At 44.5% G+C, this 21,259-nt stretch overlaps 1 protein-coding gene across 2 annotated transcripts; it reads right to left on the bottom strand.

Annotated features, from left to right (window-relative positions):
• Window positions 1-695: 695 nt before the first annotated feature.
• Xpa (XPA, DNA damage recognition and repair factor) lies at window positions 696-20,875 on the bottom strand. Of its 2 annotated transcripts, XR_007834731.1 has the most exons (7): window positions 20,650-20,867; window positions 17,593-17,703; window positions 11,899-12,004; window positions 10,590-10,755; window positions 9,261-9,378; window positions 6,226-6,435; window positions 696-892 (listed from the first exon to the last, which is right to left on the bottom strand). XR_007834731.1 is itself a non-coding variant. In XM_051187748.1 (6 exons), exons 1-6 carry the CDS (start codon window positions 20,807-20,809, stop codon window positions 744-746), a joined length of 810 nt encoding a protein of 269 aa, XP_051043705.1. In that variant the 5' UTR covers window positions 20,810-20,875; the 3' UTR covers window positions 696-743. The 2 variants fall into 2 exon arrangements, 1 of the variants encoding a protein (XP_051043705.1); XM_051187748.1 differs by lacking the exon at window positions 6,226-6,435 and having other exon boundaries at window positions 20,650-20,875.
• Window positions 20,876-21,259: the final 384 nt, after the last annotated feature.

Genomic DNA, 21,259 nt, shown 5'->3' on the forward strand with positions numbered 1-21,259 from the left:
CTGGCTAACTGATGCAAATGGATATGGAGAAGCAATATTTATAGCTGTCACTTTCCGACCTCAGTGTTGAACAAACACCGAAAGAAGTTGTTACCTCTCCCGGTTAGATGAGAGAACTTATAGGCAGGTAAGGGTACATAAGTGAGAAGTTTAATGCTTTGGATGAAGTAAGTAATCTGATACTCGGTTTTGAAAGTAGCCTTTTCCCTTTTGACCCAGCATTTTCATTGCTTCATGAAGGTTTTGAAGAGTGGGGCTTGGGCACAGACTCCAGAGTTCACTGTTGGCTCCCGCTTCCACAGAGTACTTGTTTCTGTAGTGACACTGACTGTTGCCATTGCTGAAGACTTCACAGCAGTTTACATCAGATCTGCTGGCTTGCGCTAAGTTCAGTTCTGTGGACCTCACCCTGAAAGTGCTTCCTCTCCTATCCAACCTAGGGTTGTCCCTTGTTCTCATGGAGTAGCTTGTTTTTACTTAATCTGTGTGCAAAGGAATGGGGCACACGGGGGTGTGCACATGTACCATTTTCTTTAAGCATATCCATCACCAGAGGGTTTTTTCTTTAGTTAGTAAAGGAAATAACCTGCCACTTTTGAATATTGCTATACCACTGGGCTCCCACAAATGGGACACTGTGCCCTTGGCCAGACCTTAAAAACAATAATCTCGGTAAGCGTGGAGACTACGCTGTGTTACAGTTGAATAGAGCCTTTATTTGAATATAAATTTGCCTTTAAAAGTCACATTTTCTCATATGTCAGTTCATGGCCACACAAGGTACACGTCTTGCGGTACATGTCATCTTCCAAGTTTTCCTCTGGTCCATACTCATGTTGGTGAGCAGTCATTTCTCTTTTCCACACGCTGCTTCTTACTGCTCGCCGCAATTCTAAGGGGAACAAGAAGCTTTTCAGCTGAATACAAAACAAACCCAATGAGGCTTTCATTGGTATTTGAGTATGTAATGTGTATAATGGTTTCCTTTAGTGCCAACAGTTGGTTAAACAAGCTCACCCACCAAGCCTGCTTAGTCTCTGCAGTTGCTCATTTCATTATCAAGCAATATGAACTGACAGAAGAGGCTGTGTGGGGTAGTCAGAAGTGCAGTAAAAAAAAAAAAAAAACAGAACGGGATGTGTGTTGGGGGCATCTCACACAAAACAGGATGCAGGAGCAGCAAAGTCAGCTGGAGTAAGCAAAGCATGAGAATGGCTTAGATCCCATGGTTTTTAGTCAGGAGCTCCTGTCAGTCAAGTTCTCTTACAAGAAAGCTAGAAAGCCAAGACTCTACTAGTGTATGCTGTTATATTTCCATCATAGAAAAACAGCTCATGCAGTGACCTCATGTCTATTTTATAAAGTGACAGCATTGTTTTAGCTTTTTGTTTTGTTTTGTTAGGATAGTCTCATAGGCTGGTCTCAAACTCTGTAGCCTGTGGCCTCTCTCAACTGTTCAGGCATGAGAGCCTGGGCATTGGGTCCTGGCTTTGTGCGTGCTAGGCAGGCACTCTGTCAACTGTGCTACATTCCCATGCCAACACCATTGCTTCTAAAAATAAGTTGCCAGGGGCTGGAGAGATGGCTTAGTGGTTAGGAGCATATACTGTTCTTCAGAGGACTTGAGATCACTCCTAGCATCCATTGTCAATTAGCTCACAATAGATAACTGCAGATTTCAGGGGTTGCTCATTTTCCTTGAGATATTTTGTTGTAACTTATAAAAAAGCACTGTTTGAATCTTTGTTTCCAGCCATAACATACCATGGGTAAAAGCAAGACAGTGATATACTGGGCTAAGTCCTAAAGATGCATTAACTTTACATCCTTTTGGGTAATTACAGACAGCTGTCATCCCAGGGTTTTACAGATGGGCAAACGGAGGCAAAAGTTACAAACTGCCCAAGGTCAGTCAGCTGTGCGCAGAGGTACAGCCCAGCTTAGGTCCCCAGAGATCACCCTGGCCCTGGGCAGCATTCTTTACCTTGTAAATCATTACTGAGATTTACAAGGGTCAGTTTGTGCATCATGTGCCTGATTTTTCCTCGAATCTCTGCAAAGCTCTCTGCTACCTGAGTGAGTGCTGTGCCTCCTGCAAGTGGGGCAGCAGGCATCTCCTGTGTGAGTTGGCTGGGGGAATATACCCTGCCACTCTCCTTGCCCTCCCTGCAGGGAAAATCCCTCAAAATTGGGCTGCAGTACCAGACTAAGCTACCTTCTTTGCCAGATTTGAATGTTGTATGTACTTGGGGAAGAGGTAAAAATTGTTTTCTTATCATACATAACTACGTACATGGAAAAACCTAGCTTTCCAGCCACGACTGAAGACTAGCATCTTCTTTCTCACTGCTGTTAAGTCTGTGAAACTATGTAAAGACACGAGGAAAGCTGGATGTGCCTGGCAGAAGTGGGAGCAGAGGCTGGGTATTGCGTATCAAAAACTCTTGAACATGATTTGTGGATATTTTTAGATATTTACATATACAGAACAGGTCTTACTGATGGGATCCAAGTCTTCACAAAACACACATAGCTTGATGTGTCTTATATATTTCTAGTGTCTGGACATGTGTTTTCCTTGTTGGCAGTATTTCAGATTTTGGAGGACTTTGGATTTTCAGATTAGAGATGTCTAAACTGCTGTACTTTAGGTTTGGTTTTTCTTTGCTCTTCTCTCATTATCCAAACAAGTGGTCCAAAGCCTAAGAACAGGAAGTAGAGCATGCACAAGGCAAGGGAGCTACCAGGACAGGAAGTGGAGTGATGGAAGATGCAACACTTCCTTACTGTTAAGCAGTCAGGTTCTCAGGTTCCTCCCTAAGTTTGGAGGAGGATCTATCGGGAAGCACTTGGTTTTAGACACAGACAGACACACATGACTTCATGCACATTCAGCTTGTCAAGGCCATAAATGACAGGCAGCCCATATGTAAGATCTCTACTGGATCAAATCTGAGACAATCTGAGCTCCAAGATGAAGACAAATGAACAATCAACCCTGGAGAAACCAGAGTCCTTACCAAAAATAAGGCTATAGAAGGCTGGCTGGCTGCAGAGTGCTACTGGCTGGCTGGCTGGCTCACTCACTCACTGACAGGCTGGCTGGCTGGCTGGCTGACTGTGGAATGCTGACTGGCCCTAGGAGTGCTCGAGCTGCAAAGCTGGTCCTGGAGCCATCTCAGTAGCACTGCTTCCAGCAATGCTGCCAGTAGACAGCTGCGGAACTGGAGCTAGGAGGGGTAGTTATTTCCATAGTCTACTTCTTTTCGTTTACGGGATAAAGATCAAAATATTTCCACTGAGAGCAGATGGGTACTCTGTACCTTCCAGATGGAAGGCCCTGGAAAAGTTAGCACCGGCCTGAGATACTCAGCCTGCACTTCTGTATTAGCAGAAAATCCACAAAAGTGAAAAGGCTTCACTTCCCAAAACAGTGTAGAATAAGGGAACAGACTCAACAATGTCCTGGCATAAAAGGCAAGGGCAGTTAATATCAAAACAGGTTAGGAAGACCTGTTTAGTGCCTGAAACATTAGTCTATGCCAAGTTCATTCAGAAGGGAAACACTAAAATAGTGTTCAGTCAGTGAGCAGAAGTAGAGCACAGCACTTTAAAATCTACTAAATACTAAATCTGCTAATGCCACACTGGTGAAAACAATGGTAGTGATTACCCAACATACTCTTAAGTGGTTCAGAAAAAGTGTTTCTAGTGAGAACGTGCACATGATGCAAATATCAGCATGACAACTGTGGAAGACGTGTGTTGGGGGGGGGGTCCTCAGTTCCATTATTTTAGCAATTTTCTGCAAATCTGAAATTCTTTCCAAGTAAAAGGGGCTTTAGGAAAAGACAAGAACCAACTTAAAAAAGACTCCACTGTCCAAACCTCAGACAATTTGAGCATCTAAATGAAGAGTGACAGGAGGTGCCTGCACTGCCATGATCTGAGTCCACAAATCAGTCCTAAGGGAGCTTTACAAAACAAAACCCAAGGGTCAGTGTAGTGGGATATTCACTTTGTCTCCTTCTGTTGCACTGACCACACCCATTGGGGGGTGGAGCCAGGGGTGGAAGTGACCTGGGGAACTAGGTGGGTGGAGGCATGAGAGAGCGCTCTCTTGCAAGCTGCATGGGGGACTTCGGGAGGAATTCTTGGAAGCAGGAACCTGTTGGTGTTCACCTGTCTATGTTGTGAGTTATTTCTCCCTGAATAAACATCTGTTCGGCCTAATTGCTTATTCTGATCCTTATTAAACCTCGATAGTAGCACATGCCTTTAGTCTCAGCACCTGGCAGGCAGAGGCAGGTGAATCTCTGAATTGGAAGTCAGCCAGAGCTACTTAGTAAGTTCCTATCTCAAAAGAAAACAGGAACAGTGATGGGTATTTGTAATCCCAGAAATTGGGAAGCAGAAGCAGGAAGATTGCTACAAGTTCAAGTCCACCCTAGGCTACATGAACCTTGTCTCAAGAAAACGGCCCCTATTTATATGCACACACGAAAACTGGCTCAGCTAAGACTCATCTCCATGCACTAAACCACTGAGTAAAACACTGCTACATCCACAGTGTCATGTGTAATTACAAAAAGAAGTACTTTCATTGAGAATGATAACTTTCACACACATACACACCCAGACAACAACAAAAACTGGCAGGTCTCATGTGTCCTTTATCTCCTAGGAAGTATTCCTCCCACAGACCTCAGTCTAATGGAGCAAAAACACGATGCTGAGCAGTCGAGGGGCAGGAGTGTGTTGCCCCACAGTTGGCCTGGGTGCTGCAAAGTGCTGAGAGGTGACATTAAAGGTGTCACCCCAGTGGCTCTTGGATCTAACAAACGGAAATGAGAGGGCACTGAACAACAGATGGGAAACATTATATATTGCATAATTGCTTTTAAATTTCCCAGTTATGATGAGCTTTTAGTTATACGCTTTTAGATTTGTAAGAATCATAATGTACACAAGTAACTCATGGCTTAGCAGTGTATGCAAGTGCAAAAGGTTAGAAATGGCTAAATGCCAACACTTGGAAAAACACTGCAATGATGAGCATAGGCATAAAGGTCAAAGGACAACTTGGCAGGAATGAGTTCTCCATTTACCAAATAGGTTCTGGGAACCAAACTTGGGATTGGCAGGAAGCACATTTACCCACTGAGCCATTTCACTGGCCCCCAAAACTCTTAAGGGAAGGTTTATGGATTTCACAACCCTCATGAAAGCAGCAATCAGCTGTCTTTTGTTGACTCTGAGATACAAAGGTTAAGAGTACACAAAAATAGGGGCAGCAGGTCTAACCACCCGGGGATAGGAACCACGGTGCAGAGAACCCCACAGAACTGGGGCCTATGGGAGGCTGGAGCACCAAAAGGTGAGTGGCTTGCCATGCTGCAGCTTTCTAATCCTTTTGGGAGTAGACGGCTGATGCCCAGAGACTGCCTCTCCTGGAAATGAGTAACTAGCCTTGCTACTGAGAGCCTCAGAAACTGCTTAGGATATTTCCCCACAGAGACTGACCAAGATGCTTATGGTGAAAAATCTGTACCACTTCAAAGCTTGTGTTTAGTAACTACATTTTGCAAAACAGGCTGTCTGCAGTCAAAGCAATCAAGTGCTGCTTCTGAGATAAATGTACAAAAGAACTAGCTGAAGGACACCCAACACTTCTGCATGCTAGGTGGGAGGGCAGGTATCCTTGTTACCTGGAGGAAAAAGATTACAAATTTATGTTCTATGAACTAAACAGGATGCACTTGTACCCCTCAAACTCCTCAGAGAAGCCCCATGACAGTCACATGACAGGCCAGTGTGCAGTGTCTACAAATTCAGAAGGGCCCTCTAAATGGGATGTCCTTACCTGCCTCTTGCAGGGGTGGGGGCCATGAAGGTTAGCTGACTAGCCTTTCAGACAGAAAACTGCTGGAACTAAGCATGTAACATGGAAAAACATCATAGTCCCACCTTATTTAAGGCAAGAAAGCCTGCAGACCAAAAAAACGGTGTATGTATCACACCAATTCAGGGTTCTTGTCTGCTACTGGGCAATGCATCCTTCGAAACCCAGCTAACTGAGCAGCAGCAAGCCTGCATTTGGCTCTGGCTCGGAGATGTGGAACTTTATATGTACTTAGAGTATTCACACTTTTTCTGAAGCAAACTCAAGTGTTCTAACTGCTAACACGAACCATATGTTAAAAGCAGGCAAATAGAATTGCTTACCTTCCCATAAAGAAGAAAGTTTTATGTCAGCTTCGCTGTGCATCAAGAGGAACCATGTTCCAATGTCATTCCAACTAAAAAGCCTTTAGACTTGCTTTGATTCCTCTCTGTTCTGAGCAAACTGCGCAATCAGCTCCTCGTTTCTACTCTACAGTCTACTCCACTCAGCCCTTTGTGGTCTGGTCAGGACAGGGACAGATCCACCAAGCACTGGAGCGAATCAATAAGAAGCCACAATTAAAGAAGGCATCACACTGACCTCAGCACACTGAACACCCCAAGGTAACGAGGTGGCACAGGCTGCCCAGAACTCACAGTCATATGCATAGGGGGACATGGCAGGCACTCTTACCTGTAGGCACATGGAGAATACACACTCATGCAAACAGTTCCTTAAAATCATGCTTCACCCAAACAAGAAATGAACCCCCCCCCCAAAAAAATCTGTGTTAATTGCAACTAAGGAATAAGGAAAATTTATGGTAGTTTTGTCTGCTGAACTAATACAGTGACCAAAGAGTAAACACCAATTGAGTGCATATTTTGGAAATTGTAGGAAATTTCTATCTCTATTAATATATATATGTATATAAATAAATACTCTTCATATTAAAAGGCAAGAAATTAAGTGTATCTCATAGTCTTTTACTAGTCAAACTGTAGGAATTTAGTTACGATTATATGACATCTTGACCAGACCATAGAATCAGTGCCTTAGAAAAAGTTATAGTGTTCTTCATCACTTTGCAGATACGTATTTCTAATTGGTATTTATTCTTTTATCCATATTTCATTGTCTGCACCAAAGTATCATCTGAGGTTTGAAGGGTCAGGTTGATTTCTGGTAGCTATAAAACCCTGGACTTGGGCTGGGGAGATGGCTTGCACTACAGTGATCGGAGAATCCACCAGTTTAGTGGGTAAGAGTGCCAGTATGAGAAACTGAGTTTGAATTCCTCAGCACCACATAATAAAAAAAAAAAAAAAAAAGTGGAGCATAGCTGGCTGTAACCTCGGCACTGGGGCGTGGGAGAGATGTATAGGACAGATGGGTCCTGCATATTGAGAACTCACTGGCCAGCCAGCCTAAACAATGCCAGCTTTAGGTTCAGTGAAGAGACCCTATCACAAGGGTAGTTAAGATGGCCTCTAGCTTCCAAAAGCACATGCACTAACGTGTGCACTGCACACAGGCACTATACACGCACACACACGCACGCACACACACGCACGCACGCACACACACACCCTGAGCTAGCAGATGACTAACCTGGAGGCTTCCTTCCACACCCCTTTCTTAATACACCTCTTCATTGCTTTATCTTGTATCAGCTCTGCTATGAGAAGAAGGGCTGGTGCAAAACACCAGAGAAGATACAGAAAAGGCCAGTTTAAGAGCAGCAACTGTTCTCACTTGGTTGTTGCTGGCATCTGAATGCACGGCACAGCTCTGGCTGGCTTGGAGAACTTCAATGAAATGCCTTTTCTATGGCCATTTGCTACAGGAAACCTCAGCTAATCCTTACAAGTGGGCTTCCTATCTGCTCAGGAATTAAGTCACTTATGCAAAAGTGTTTCAATGGTTGTCTTGATACACTACTTGTGTCCAACAGTGCTACCGGTTTTATTTCAAAATGTCTGAGAGTCTGCACATGGGAAAGGAGTGTCACATGGTGACTCAAGACCAGCAGTAAAATCATGGAGCAGGACTTCATTTCTCCAAGTTTTCTGCCTTCTGTGCGCTTACAGTGAAAACTTGGGGAGGGGAGAGCAGCCCCAGGGGAAGCCGCAAGGACTTGTGTTGCCTTGCTTTTGCTTTCTGTTTGGGTTTTTCATTTGGTTGGTTGGTTAACTGATCACTTGGCTTTTTGTTATTGTTTAGTTGGTTTGGGGGGGTGGGGTCAGGTTTTGTCCTGGGTTTTTGTTTTTGTTTATTGAGCCAAGGACTCTACAGCCCATGCTGGCCTCCACCTCACAATCCTCCTGAGTACTAGGATTACAAGCATGTACCATCACTCCCTTTTCTTTGCTTTTAAGACGTTTGGGCTACCCCATTCACCCTGTAAAACCTCTTCTACATTTTAAAATCATAAGGAAAATTAACATGGCTAGAATACTGACTTGAAATGGATCAAGTAAATATATAACCAAATCTACATGCAGGATACATGTTACCTAGACACACACCACACGGGAACTCTACATAGTGACCACAAGAAGGGCATGTGCTGGTTACTTCCTGAAGACCCTTCTTTGGGGGTTTTGCTTACAGCCCTGAGTGTTCCTGCCACACCGTGGACTCATCCCTGATGTGGTGCCATAGCCAGCACACTCTATTACCATCTCAAGTTCCTTTCCTGACAATCCAGCACCTCGGTGAGTACGGTGCTTGGCACATGGTAAATACTAGATGTGCGTGGATGGACAGATTTATGAAAGCATTCACACATGGATACACATGTGGATAATGGACGCAGACACAGATCCATCAGGGAGTGGAGTGCAGCATGTAGACAGATGCATCAATGGGAGAATGGGTGTGCACACGAGGAAGGTTCAGAGAACCTGACAACTGTCCCAACACATGCCACAATCCACTCTTCTTTCTCCATGCTTCTTTAGTCATTTAAATAAAGAAGCCCAGGATAACTCATACCAGTTATTCCTTCTAGCTACTAAATCTGATAACTATGTAGCTCATGGTTTTTGTTTCAACCAATGAGAGAGGTGGCTACTGAGTTATTTTTTTTGTCACTGTGTTCTTGAACACTGCAGGCCACACATAAAGACCTCATCCCACCACCCCCATCCCGCCACCACTGACGCACAAAATGACTCCCATGAAGACGATGGCCTTTAGAGATGCAGTACTGTGAGGTTTGTCTGCACCAAGTCTCACATACCAACCCACTGAGGCCAAAGTTCAAGCCCATTTTCCTCCCCTCTGAAAAAGACATCCAGCATAGTTACAGGCAGGAAGGCCCGCAGTGCCTTTCTCGGTGGTGAGTCAAGTGAGAGGAAATCCCGCCACTTACCTTTTACTTTTTTATCAAACTTCTTCTGCTTCATTTTCTCTCGGTTTTCCTGCCTCGCTTCCTTTGCATCTTCTAGCGCTTCCTGGCTACCCCAAACTTCAAGAGCCCGCTTCACAACCTACAGCACAGTTCACACTTCAGTTACCTGGGACTCAGGACTGCACCGTATGAAGTCCCACCTCCCACTCTCACCGATGCCATTGAGTCACATTAGGAACAAAACCATGTAACTTAACAGTTGAAGAATTCCCTTGAAGTCCCACTTTTCCCAGAAAGAGTTGGATATGACTAAAGAAATATAAATGAAGAAAAGACTCAATGAGAAAGAAAATGTAAAGTCCAATCACAAAGTCAAGAGGGGCAGGAAATCCATGAGAGTCTTGTTTTCCTCTTGTTTGCATGAGTACGGTACTAGGGACCAAAATAAAGAAGACTGGCACAAAGCAGTACATGTGGGAAAACCTGAGCTGCTTTAATTAGCACCATTTTTACTTATTTTGAATGGTACCTAATACAAATGGTGAGTTTTTAAATCAGTAATCATGTATTTAATGAAATTCAGTACATTTTGTTTTACAATGTGGCTTAATTCTATTTATAGACTTAATTATATTAAATATATTCTTATATATAGTTATATCTAAATGTGTAATTATGTAATAAATATAATATATAATTATATACAAATAATTATCTAATAATACTAGAATATCGTCTAGTATGTTACTATATAAACAGCTCTAAAGCAATGTCTCTTCATACTTTCATATAACTGAGCAAAAATTCTAATCTCTAAGCCATTCTGGAGTAGATACAGGGGGACACTTGGGACTTGAGGAAACAGGCTGGGCACAAGGACACACCAGTAAGTGGGTCTCTGCCACAGCACACGTGTAATCTGCTCAGAGCAGGCGTTGAAATCTGCACCTCTGAGCTGTGCAAGTCATGGGGCATTGGGAACATTCCAGAATGTATTTCCCAATACAGTTAGGCTTCAGACATTTGTGAAATAACTGAAATGCTATTTATCTTAAGAGCCTTTCTATGTCTTGTTTGGTAAAAGACTGATAGGCAAATGAGTCCGACCCTTTCCAAACCTGTTTTAGTGTCCAAATTATACTCCTAACATGTTTATACCAAAGTTACCCCAGCAAAAGGGAGATGAGAAAACACTATGCTCTGAGAAGTCATTAGCTGTGACTAGGATGGACATGTGAACCAAGAAAAGGATATTCTTTACTGTGTGAGCAAACCACAGTTAGTAATAACTAGTCAGTTCTGCCAAAATTCACCTACGGTTGGACACCCCAAGTCCAGCTTACAAGAGACCTGTAACTTTAAGTAGAGCTTCATATCGCCCCACTGTGAGTGATGAGGGTTCTTCTTCACGATAAACCTAAGCACGGGCTCTCTCTTCTCTAAATCACAGTCTTTCAGAAGGTATTCCTGCTTGGCTTCTGTTTTTGTTATCAGCTTGTGTTTGTCATCAGCATCTCTGGAAAAGAGCATCATATAAACAATTTTAATTAAACTGAGTTTTCTGATAGCCCAGCAACAAAAGGTCTACACACCCAAAGATGTGAACGTCACCTCCCTGACCTTGATTCTCATGATCAAAGTCATAAAAATTCAAGCAGACTCTGGTCACATGACAATTTAAGAATCTTCTTAAAGTCCCTCTTATTCCATAAAGGACTTGAAATAAGAATAGAAAAGATACAATAAAAAAACAGGACTCACAAGAAAGAAAATACAAATTGAATTACACGGTCACCAGAAGTAGTGGCTCATGCCCATCACCCCAGCTCTGAGGAGGCTAAGAAAGAGAACTGAAAGTCCAAGGCCAGCCCAGGGTACACAGCCCCTGCCTCAAAAAGGTGGTAAGAAATAAATGTAAACACTCAAGGTCTCATCTCCACACAGCTGGGTTCCAGGGGCTCAAAACCCCGGGTAAAAACAGAGTGGGAACTTAAAGCACCACAAAGAGTTTAGAAAATGCCCAGGGACTGGGCAGGAAAGAAAGCTCTCATGCAGAGAACCACGCTCACAGAGGCTGCTGGGCAGAATGGACAGACACGCACATGAATACTTGCATGAGTATGCACTCACACTCACACACAGAGACACACACACACAGATACAGACACAAACACACAGAGACACAAAGACTCAGTAAGTGATGGCAAGCAGTGGGGAGAGACATTAAGAGGCAACTGAGGACACACAAATGGAATTAAAAACCATTTTAACAGTTTTGAGCAACACTCTTTAGTGCAGTGATTCTCAAACCCCCTTAACGCTACACCCTTAATAGTTTCCTCATGCTGTGGTGACTCCAACCATAAAACTTGTCGCTGCTACTTCATAGCTAATTTTGCTACTGTTATGAATTGTAATGTAAAATCCATGTTTTCCGATGGTCTCAGGTGACCCCTGAGGAAGGGGTCGTGGCTCACAGGCCGAGAACAGCGGAGACTCAAATGGAAGACCGCTACTTGGAGGGCCGAGGCAGGGAGACTGCAAACTCAGTGTTAGCCTGGACAGCTCAGGGTGAGTCAATCTGCTCCGTAGTTGGGTTGCCTAGAATGCTTCTAGCACCACAAAAACAAACAGCAGTTTTAAAGCCGAAGACAAGCACCTGCAGCTATCACATGTTGGCAAATCAAAGTGGTTCATAAGATATGAGTCCATGAATTCTTTCCCACAGTCTTCACAAATCGCATAATCAAACTCCATGACGGGCCCTGCAGGAAGAAGGAAAGGGATTCTTTATCCTCTTGTAGGAATAAAGCAAGACATATTTTCCTCTATCTTACTAGCCCAAAAGAAAGGAGAAAAAAAAAAAAACTGGCTAATCTTAGACTTATAGAAAAGAGTTTTCTAAGAGGGAAAAGAAGAAAGGGGGGGGCACTAGTAATTCATCAAGTCCGTCTGAACCCCAACCATGAAAGCGCTACATTGCTTACACTGCCGCAGGAAGGAATCCATGTACTGGCAAGAGACTGTGTGGGGAGTCATGGCGCTGGCCTGGTCCAGCTGCTTGAGAGGCATAAGTCATAGGGTTCTCAGGCTAGAGTCTGTGGCTCCCGGGGGCTGTGTGCCTTTCAGTTCCTGGGAAGCTGAGGCGCTCACTGAGGCAGTGAAGCCTTCAGGCCACCCGTGTATCTGTGTTCCCTAGAAGTCAGCGAAGCATACAGAAGCCTGGCTGCACAATTAGTCTTAAGATTCATCTTCTGTACCCTGTACAGTTTGCAAACGTCACAGCATCCTGGCAACTGCCATTATATTCTGTTTCTGATAAGGGATAAGAAGTCTGATTGCTTGGAATAAACTTGTCTCATCCTCAGTCCTGCCGGGACCCCTCCATCTAGCCTGGTTAAGATTCACTACTCATCAGTCATGTTAGGTAACCTTGGCCCAGGAAGTGCTGGCACTTACATCTGTCACCTCACCAATCTGAGGTTTGGCAGCCCAGTGAGGCCTAGTGGGTCAAATTCAAGTAGTCTTCAGGGCTGCATTCCTTCCTGGGGGTATTTCAAACTTCTAGAGGCTGCCCATAGTCCTGCCCCACCTCCCATCTTCAAGAACAGCTTCCAGCTTCCCATCACGGGTTTCCTTTGCAAGCCCAGCCCCTTAGAAGCCCTGATTACAGTGGGCTCCCTGGGATAATGGTGATCTCCCCTTTCAAGGTCTTTACCTTTAATCCTGCCTACAATACAGACATCTTTGGGGGCTTTTATTCCACCTTTACAGTACTGCGAATAGCATAAAGAAGACTGGCCTTAGGACTGGGGGAGGCATCTCCTTACAGAGAGAATGAGAAGCCACCAAGCCACTGAGCAGTTAAAGCAACAGAGAGCAAGGCAACATTAGGAGTCAATGCCAAGTTCCCTCAGACAGGGACAATATTTTTCTTTCATTCCACCCTGTCAACAACCACTTTATCGTGTCACCTCCTGGATTATAAACGAGGGAGAATCACTGCCCTGCATCCCTCGGCACTCCACACAGAACTGCCCCTGGTCCTCAGGGAAGTGTAAGCCCCACTGGAAAGTCCTTGGGATGGCTGCCACTACCCAGTTCCATCTCTGGGGACTGCCACAGAGACAGACACACCTCTGGCACTGCCCTCTTTAGAGGTCTGTCGAGATCCCATCACCCAGTAACTCCACTAATCTCAGAAATGGTTCTTAATACAGCAGGGCACAGCTATAGAAAAGAGAAACAAAACATTTCAGAACAAGGCTGTCGGTAGCTTCAGAGTATCCACTAGGATGAGAAACCCTGTGATGAGAAGTGCCATCAGATGCCTACAACACATTATCCAAAAGCCCCAAGAGGTGCTATGCTTCGTAGGTGAAAATTAGTTCATCCCAGGAGTTGTTAAATATACCCATGAGATTGCCCACCTGTCAGCCTGTTCCCATTTGCCACACTTTCTCCTTATCCATTTATCAAAGGCTCTGTATTTTTATTTTATTTATTTATTTATTTGATTTTTTTTTTTTTTTTTTTTTTTTTTTCAAGACAGGGTTTCTCTGTGTAGATCAGGCTGGCCTTGAACTCAGAAATCCACCTGCCTCTGCCTCCCCAGGGCACCACCACAGCCCGGTCAAGTTCTCTACTTTTAAATGATGATTTTTTTTTTTAAATGTTTCATTACCTTCATTGTTCTGGTGTGCTCACTGTCTTGAGTGTAACTGGTGCCTCCTAAGTCACTGTCACATGCCTCCATCAGTTCAGAACCCTTACATATTTTCCACCATGACATGATGGTCTACACTCATCTTTGGCCATGTGCCCCTACAGGTCATCAAGCTCCAGAAAGTATGTTCCAGGGATGTCCGCCTTCAGCATCAACACCTGTCACGCACTACCGACCACCTCACAATTGTTTTATCCCATGGGCAGCAAGAACCGAGGCTCTCCCGTGGCAGGCTGTGCTTGCAAAAGCAGCTCGGATGGGGACCACCCTGAAATTACTAACACGGGCAGAGCTTCTAGCCTGTGAGTGGATAGTGTAAGCCACCAGCTGGACAGGAGCAGTCAAGGGAGCTTAGAGCTCAGCTCCTGTGAATGAGTGCTCTCCACTACAGATGATACAGACACGGTCTTTTAGATGTACCCTCTATAAGGGTAGACAAAGTCTAACTCAAGCTGTTTTCAAGAATAAAACCAAAATCAAAACAAAGTGGTTTTAAGATGTACAGGTAGGCTCAATGTCTTCAGATTCAACCAGACCTCAGCCCCTTGACCAAAAGGAATCTGAAACTCATGATGCTCATGTGATCTGTCCTTCCTTTTAGTAAACTTTCATTTCTGTTACTGTTTTATTGCTTGTAAGGAGACTCTCAACTATTATGTAATGGCTTATCACATTAAAATGGAGCCTTTGTACATTCGGGAATCCAAACTAATCATGGTTAGTCTTGTTATGGTTATATCTCCAGGGGTTCATGAGCTGGAACATTTGATCCTCAGGTAATGGCACGATTTGGGGAGGTTATAGAACCTACAGGAGATAGAGCCTAGATCAGGGGTTCTCAACCTTCCCCACTGCAACCCTTTAACAGTGCCTCATGCTATGGTGACCTCCAACTATAAAATTTTGTTGCTACTTCATAACTGTAATTTTGTTACTGTTATGAATCATAATGTAAATATCTGTGTTTTCTGATTGTCTCATGTGACCCCAGTGGAAGGGTCATTTGACTCCCCAAATTGGACACGACACACAGGTTGAGAACCAATTGAGTAGAAGCCTGGAGAGCAGACCTTGAGGGTCACAGTCCAGCCACACTTCTGGAAGGGCTCGAGCTGCCTCCTGGTCGGTACCTTGTAACAAGCAGCTGCCATGCACTGCCTGCCTTCCCTTCCATGGCCGACTGATACCATCTGAACTGGGGCCAAAGTAACTTTCCTCACTTGAATCCTTCCTGTCAGTTATGAGTCACTGCAATGAGAAAAATAGCCGAGACAGTTTCACAGGGACATAGGGGTCACTGAATCCTATGTGTTCCCTCATAACGAAGGGTGCTCCCATAGCACTAAGGTGAGGTGGTCCTGCTTTGCTTTCCTTCTCCCCTGCCCCCTCCCCAGTCTTCCCATCAATCTTAGTGCTCTGAATCCCCCTGAGACTTTACAGTAGGAGGCAGCAATCAATGCGAGGGACACTTCTTCAGGGGAACTTAGAGGCCCACATGATCTATGCAACATTCTGGAAGTATCCAGAGGTAAACACACAAAAGCACACCTCTATTATATGGGGCTGACACTTTCCTCTCTGGAACTGTCACTTAATAGTCTCAAACCCTGCTCCCCAAAAGAAATACCAGCAAGTGTGCATTCCTTAAACCAAGAGAGCACTTCTGGGCTTGTGGGCTGCTGGGAGAGTTCCTCAGTTAGGTCAGCCAGTTTTGTGTCGATTACAAGACTTCTGGCCGCTCTTTTTCAGAGCCTGCATGCCTGCCTACATGCACTCTTGAAATATGATATCCAATATAAACATAAACATGTTACCCTTTAGGCCTCAGTGTCCAGACAGGCTAGCAGGCGCTGCCACTCTTTATGCTGGGCACACTTAAGCTTTATGCCACAGCTAACGGCTACATTGGGGTCTTCCAGCTTTGACACGTTCGGATGGCAAGCCTTTCTGTTTTCCAGTGGGAAGGCATTCTTGGCTGAGAGAATGTGCATGTACAGCTGATTTATCCACATGTTACCCCCTTTTTGGCAGGTTCTAGTCCAACTCTACATAAGAGTATCCTAAGTTTTATTTCTCAGGTACTGGCTTCTTGTTTTGAGCTATAATTTCTCTTTCTTACTCTTGTTATTTTTTATTGTTACTCTTTTCTTTTTTTTAAGATGGGGTTTGTTTTTAATTATCAACTTTCCACAACTTAAAAATCACCAGATATAAGAGCCTAGACTGAGGAACATCAAATCAGGTTAGGCTGTGGGCCTGTCTGTGGGGGCTGTCTTCATTTCTATTCATGTGGGAAGGCCGCAGCCACTGTGGCAGGCACCATCCTGGGCTGGAGACCTGCACTGCATAAGAGCAGAGAGAACTAGAGGGGTGTTAGGCATGCAGGCAGCATGGGTACATTTGTTTCTCTTAGCTCCTCACCTGGGAGGAGCTGCTCAAGTCCTACCTTAAAGTCCTCTCAATGGTGGACTGCAATCTGGAATTCTAAAACAAATGAGCCATTTCCTTTTTGTCAGGGTGTTTGTCACAACAAAAATGAAACTAGAAGAGGGCTTTCCTAGGCTTTACCAGTCTGGTCTGCCTTTTTCTTTTCCTTCTTTGAGACCGTCTCGCTTTGTTGCTCTGACTGGTCTGGAACTAACTGTGGAAACAGGGCTGGCCTCGGCCCCCAAAGATCTACCAGCTGGGATGAAGGGTATGTGCCACCAGACCTTACTACACACACATATGTGTGTGTGTGTGTGTGCCCCCAGAATATAAATTATATACTTCAGAGAATAGGAATAAAATTGTATGTGAATTTTGAAGTATAAAATGTTCTCTCTCTCTCCTCTTTGCATAGGGGAGTTATTTTAATTGGGCATTGCTAATGTTACAAACAAAATCCTCTTCAAAGTCAATCCAAAGATATCCTGAGCTAAGAGAAAATGAACCATTTACATGCTGAAACTAAATGGAAACTTATATCTAGAATTTATAGTTTTATATCAGCATTAGAGGATAGAAAGTTTAAATTAAAATTATACAGAAGTTTTGAATAAACACTGATTCAAATTTAAAATGGGCAACAAATACTTAAATGGATGTTCAACACCATTAGCATCTAGCACACACAATTCAACCCTGAAGTATGCTATTGATTCACACTGTAATATGACTAAGGAGGCCGAGAAGGTAATTGTCACAAGAATGTCGAGAAGCCAGCCCTTTCCTATATTACTGATGATAGTTTAAAACTATGAATCTGCCTAGTTTTGCAGTGCTTCATAAAATTAAACTTTTACCATTTGATCAAGAAATTGCATGTATAAGCATATTTTGTTCTACCATAAAAAGGGAGCATATATAAGTTATAATTGTAAACTGATAAATATGTATGTATATATATACATATATATATAGTTGATCCCCCCCCACGACTTTGAAAATAGATTCTTTTCCCATACAATAAATCCTGATTACAGTTTCCCCTCCCTCTACTCCTTCAGTCCCTCCCTACCTCACCTCCCCAGGGCTCTGACTTTTTAATCTACCACCAATCTTCTCATTGATCAAAGGGCCAAGAACTCTTCATGTTACTCTGAATAGCCAATGTTATTCATGGTTTTGTGGAAAACCATGCTTTACCTGGTTCATGAACAATATTTCCAATCTTGTGTTCCTCTTCTTCCTCCTCTTCTAAAATGAAGCCTCCTTTGGTGTCAATCATTTTGGAAGGGGCTTTTACACTGGTCATGCCTACAGGAAGCAGATAAAGGCAGTCATCAGCTGAACTGGGTAAGCCTGAGTGTTCCTCTGCAGGTAGGAAAAGGATAACAGTGTCACCACTTCCATTCAAAGCATCCAGATGGCCCCTCTGGTGGCACATGGCAAGAAAACAAAACAAAACAGCCTAAGAGTTAGAAGTAAAATGGTATTTCCTCACAGATGACATGAGCATGTTTGTAAAGCAGCCACAAGAACCTGCTGTTCTGACCAAAGGACTGAAGCCTCTACACTGACTACAGGACACAGCAGAAACCAAGACAACCCAGATGCAGCTGGTGGAACTCACATGACTTTATAGTAGGAAAGGAGGCCTTCACAGTACTATCGCTGCTATGGCTACAACAAATCCAAACCAAAGCCCAGATCTCCACGAACTCCCAGCACATCTGAGGTTAAGCTCCTCCAATCACAGACAGGACAAACCACTCAACACTATTCAGCAGGCACCTACACCCCTAACCATCCTCCACTGACTATCAGCTCAGTGCCCTCACTTCCATTCTGACACTGTCTACCTGGAGTGGGATCCAACAGGTTGACGATTAAGTCCCTGACTGCCACTGCCCAACCTCAGATGCCAACTGGAGATCGGGGACTTTGATCAACTGGCTATAAATAACTGCTTCCCCGGTTTGCAGTTAATCTTCTACAGCAATGCACACAACTTGAGAAAATAATTAATTTACATGCACTAATTAATTGCCAAGGATTTTAAAATACAAATGAAAAGTCAAGTGAAAAGACACACCAGACCGGGGGGGGGGGGGGGGTTTGTCTAGAAGAATCCTAAGTATGGGAGCTTCCTTCCCTACCATACTGCAGCCCCAAATGCTTGCCTTCCAAAGACCTACACAGGTATACCTCATAAGTTCTATATACAGATTCTGTATACCTCACATTCTATATACAGACTAGCCACAGTAAACCACCAGCTTGGGAACAGTGGAAACACACCAGAATCCATGTTTTTAAATAGCAGCCAAGGGCCAAGCCTTCGGCAGATCTAAGGGTAGCTGGCTCCGGCCCTGCAGTTAACTCCCTTCTACACAAGGCTTGGAAAGGCAGGGGAAAGCCACTAACAGAAAGTACAGTGGCGATACCTAATATTTACTTTGATGATTCTATACTAGACATCTGTAAAAAAAAAAAAAAAAAAAAAACACTTTAAGAGTGATTATTGTACCCAGAACTAAAAGTGAACAGACAGAAGCCTGGCTGGAGAAGTGTCTATTTAAGAAACACGATGGTAAGGGAGACAAACACGACCCTTCCCCCAGTATACCTGATGGAAACAGATGCAGAGATCCATAGCCAAGCACTGGGTGGAGCTTTGGGAATTCAGTTGAAGAGAGGGAGACTGAGGACTGGATGGGGTGGGGGTTGGAGGGCAGATAGAAGTGGGGGATGGGAGAAGGGGAAACTGAGGTCGGTATGTAAAATAAATTTTAAAAAGAAGCAGCAGCTCCTTGAGGATTTAGTGGCAGAAACAGGAAGAGAAATGATTCCCTGCGACAGCAAACAACAAATTGAACAGAGTTAAACACAGCTTGTAAATCCTCTCAAGTCAAAACACCTTCCTACCCTGAGGTGGCTGAGTGAAGGAACAGGTGGGGCACTCAAATAAGATTTAGAACTCTTGCTTCCAAAGGCAAGAACACTCACAGGGTGGACTGACCAGCCTCGCCTAATCTTAAACTACCTTTCCTTTTCAACACCAGAGCCCAGGTCTTGAGCATGCTGAGCAAGCATTCCGCCACTGAGCAACATCCACAGCCTTCTGTTTTACAGTCAATGCCGCCTTGCTAACTTGCTCAGGCTTACTTCAAACTCTAGCCCAGGGGGGCCTTGAACAAACCCCTCTTGTCTCAGCCTCCCCAGCAGCTGAGGTAACAGACCTGTGGCACCAGACCCAGCCATCCTATGCTACTTCTAGTTTCCCTGGTGTTCAGGATCCGTACTTGCCAAGATGTTTGCACTCCCAACACGCAGGGGAAGGATAGTTGTAAGACATTTATCTAAGTGTCCTGTCTGCGTGTGGATAATGAGACACTAAGGTTGTGTCAGATCTTTCAAGATCTGTACTATGACCAACAAAAATGAAGATGGCTTTTTACATTACAAAATGCTGTATAAGGACTTTCAAATGGCTTCAAAGGATCCAAATCTAAGTTAATTTACAATCCAGCTCTGCTGGTCAGAAATGGGAACAAATCAAATTCAATGGCAACTCGAGCAGCAAGTCTAAAAGTACAAACTGCCACAAAACTTACACGTTATTATTCAGTACATACTGCTAAAACAAGTATGGCACACATACAAATATATAAAATACGTGAAATTGTGAAAGAAGAGAGAGGAATAAAAAAGTAAATTACTTCTGTAGAAATATTTCGGGTGAATTACTCCTAAGGGCAATGCCAACAGCTGAAAACACAATTGACGTTAAGAACTCGGAAAAACAGCCAGGTAGGGCTAACCTAAGATGGCAAGTATAGACAAAAATGAACCTTTTTCTATCTCGACTGCCAGGGGTATAACAGGGAGGGGTGTCAAGCCCTGCCCTTTCCATTTTCCAGGTTGGCCGTGAAATTCCAATCGGATAACTCCAAAGTGAGGGCTCTGCGTGTTACTCAATGAGGCCCTGGAAGACAGGGTGCAGGGGAAAAGACTGGGCCAGAGTCGCTTCTGCTAGGGGCTGGACTAGAAGGTGAAGGCTTATTGTTTAAGTGGTTGCAAGGCTGGAAACTCTGAACCATAGAGGCGCCAGGCAGAAGGCACGACAGGGAAGATCGGGAACCACGGAGGCATCCCGCACACCGACCCGAGTGGGCACTAAAGCACAGAGGGATGCTGCCCGGGATGCAGCCATCAACCCGCAGGAGGGTGGCCCAGCGCGCGCCCGTAAGGGACCCCCACCTCCGGTGGCCGCCGCCGCGGGGTATGGCCGCGCTGCCAGCCGCGCCTGGCGCAGCATCAGCGCCCGCTGCCGCTTCCGCTCCACGCTCGCACGTACGGCGGCCGGCAGCTCCGCGGGCTCCGGTGACGTCCGTTTGTCCTCCGCCGTCGCCATCGCCATGGCCAGCCTAGTCCGTGGGTTCGGGCACGCACACTACGAGTGGCTTCTCCTAGTAGCTACAAGTCTGACCCTTCTCCACCGTCGGCCTGAGCAAAGAAGTGCGCCTGCGCAGTCGAGAAGTGGCGGCGGAAGGGATGGTGGTGGGCGAGGCAATGCGCCTGCGCAGCCAAAGGGTGGTGGTGGAAAAGATAGCACAGTTGACTTGTAAACTGTTCTAAGGGACACTGCTGAGGTCAATTTTTTAGATCTAGTAGTCGTCAAATAATAGTTCCACTTAGTGGTTCAGACTCTGAGCTTTGAACTCTCATTCAGTCAGTCTTAGCTTTGATTCTAAAATCTAGGGAGCCTTAGGCAAGTTATTTAACCAAAGCTTCGTTTCTTCAGTAGAAAAAGGATTCTGGCATCACCCTGTAGGTCCTTGAGAACATTAGCTCTGCCATTACAATGCAT

The sequence above is a fragment of the Phodopus roborovskii genome, unplaced genomic scaffold (genome assembly GCF_943737965.1).
Source record: "Phodopus roborovskii unplaced genomic scaffold, PHOROB, whole genome shotgun sequence".
Taxonomy (NCBI): domain Eukaryota; kingdom Metazoa; phylum Chordata; class Mammalia; order Rodentia; family Cricetidae; genus Phodopus; species Phodopus roborovskii.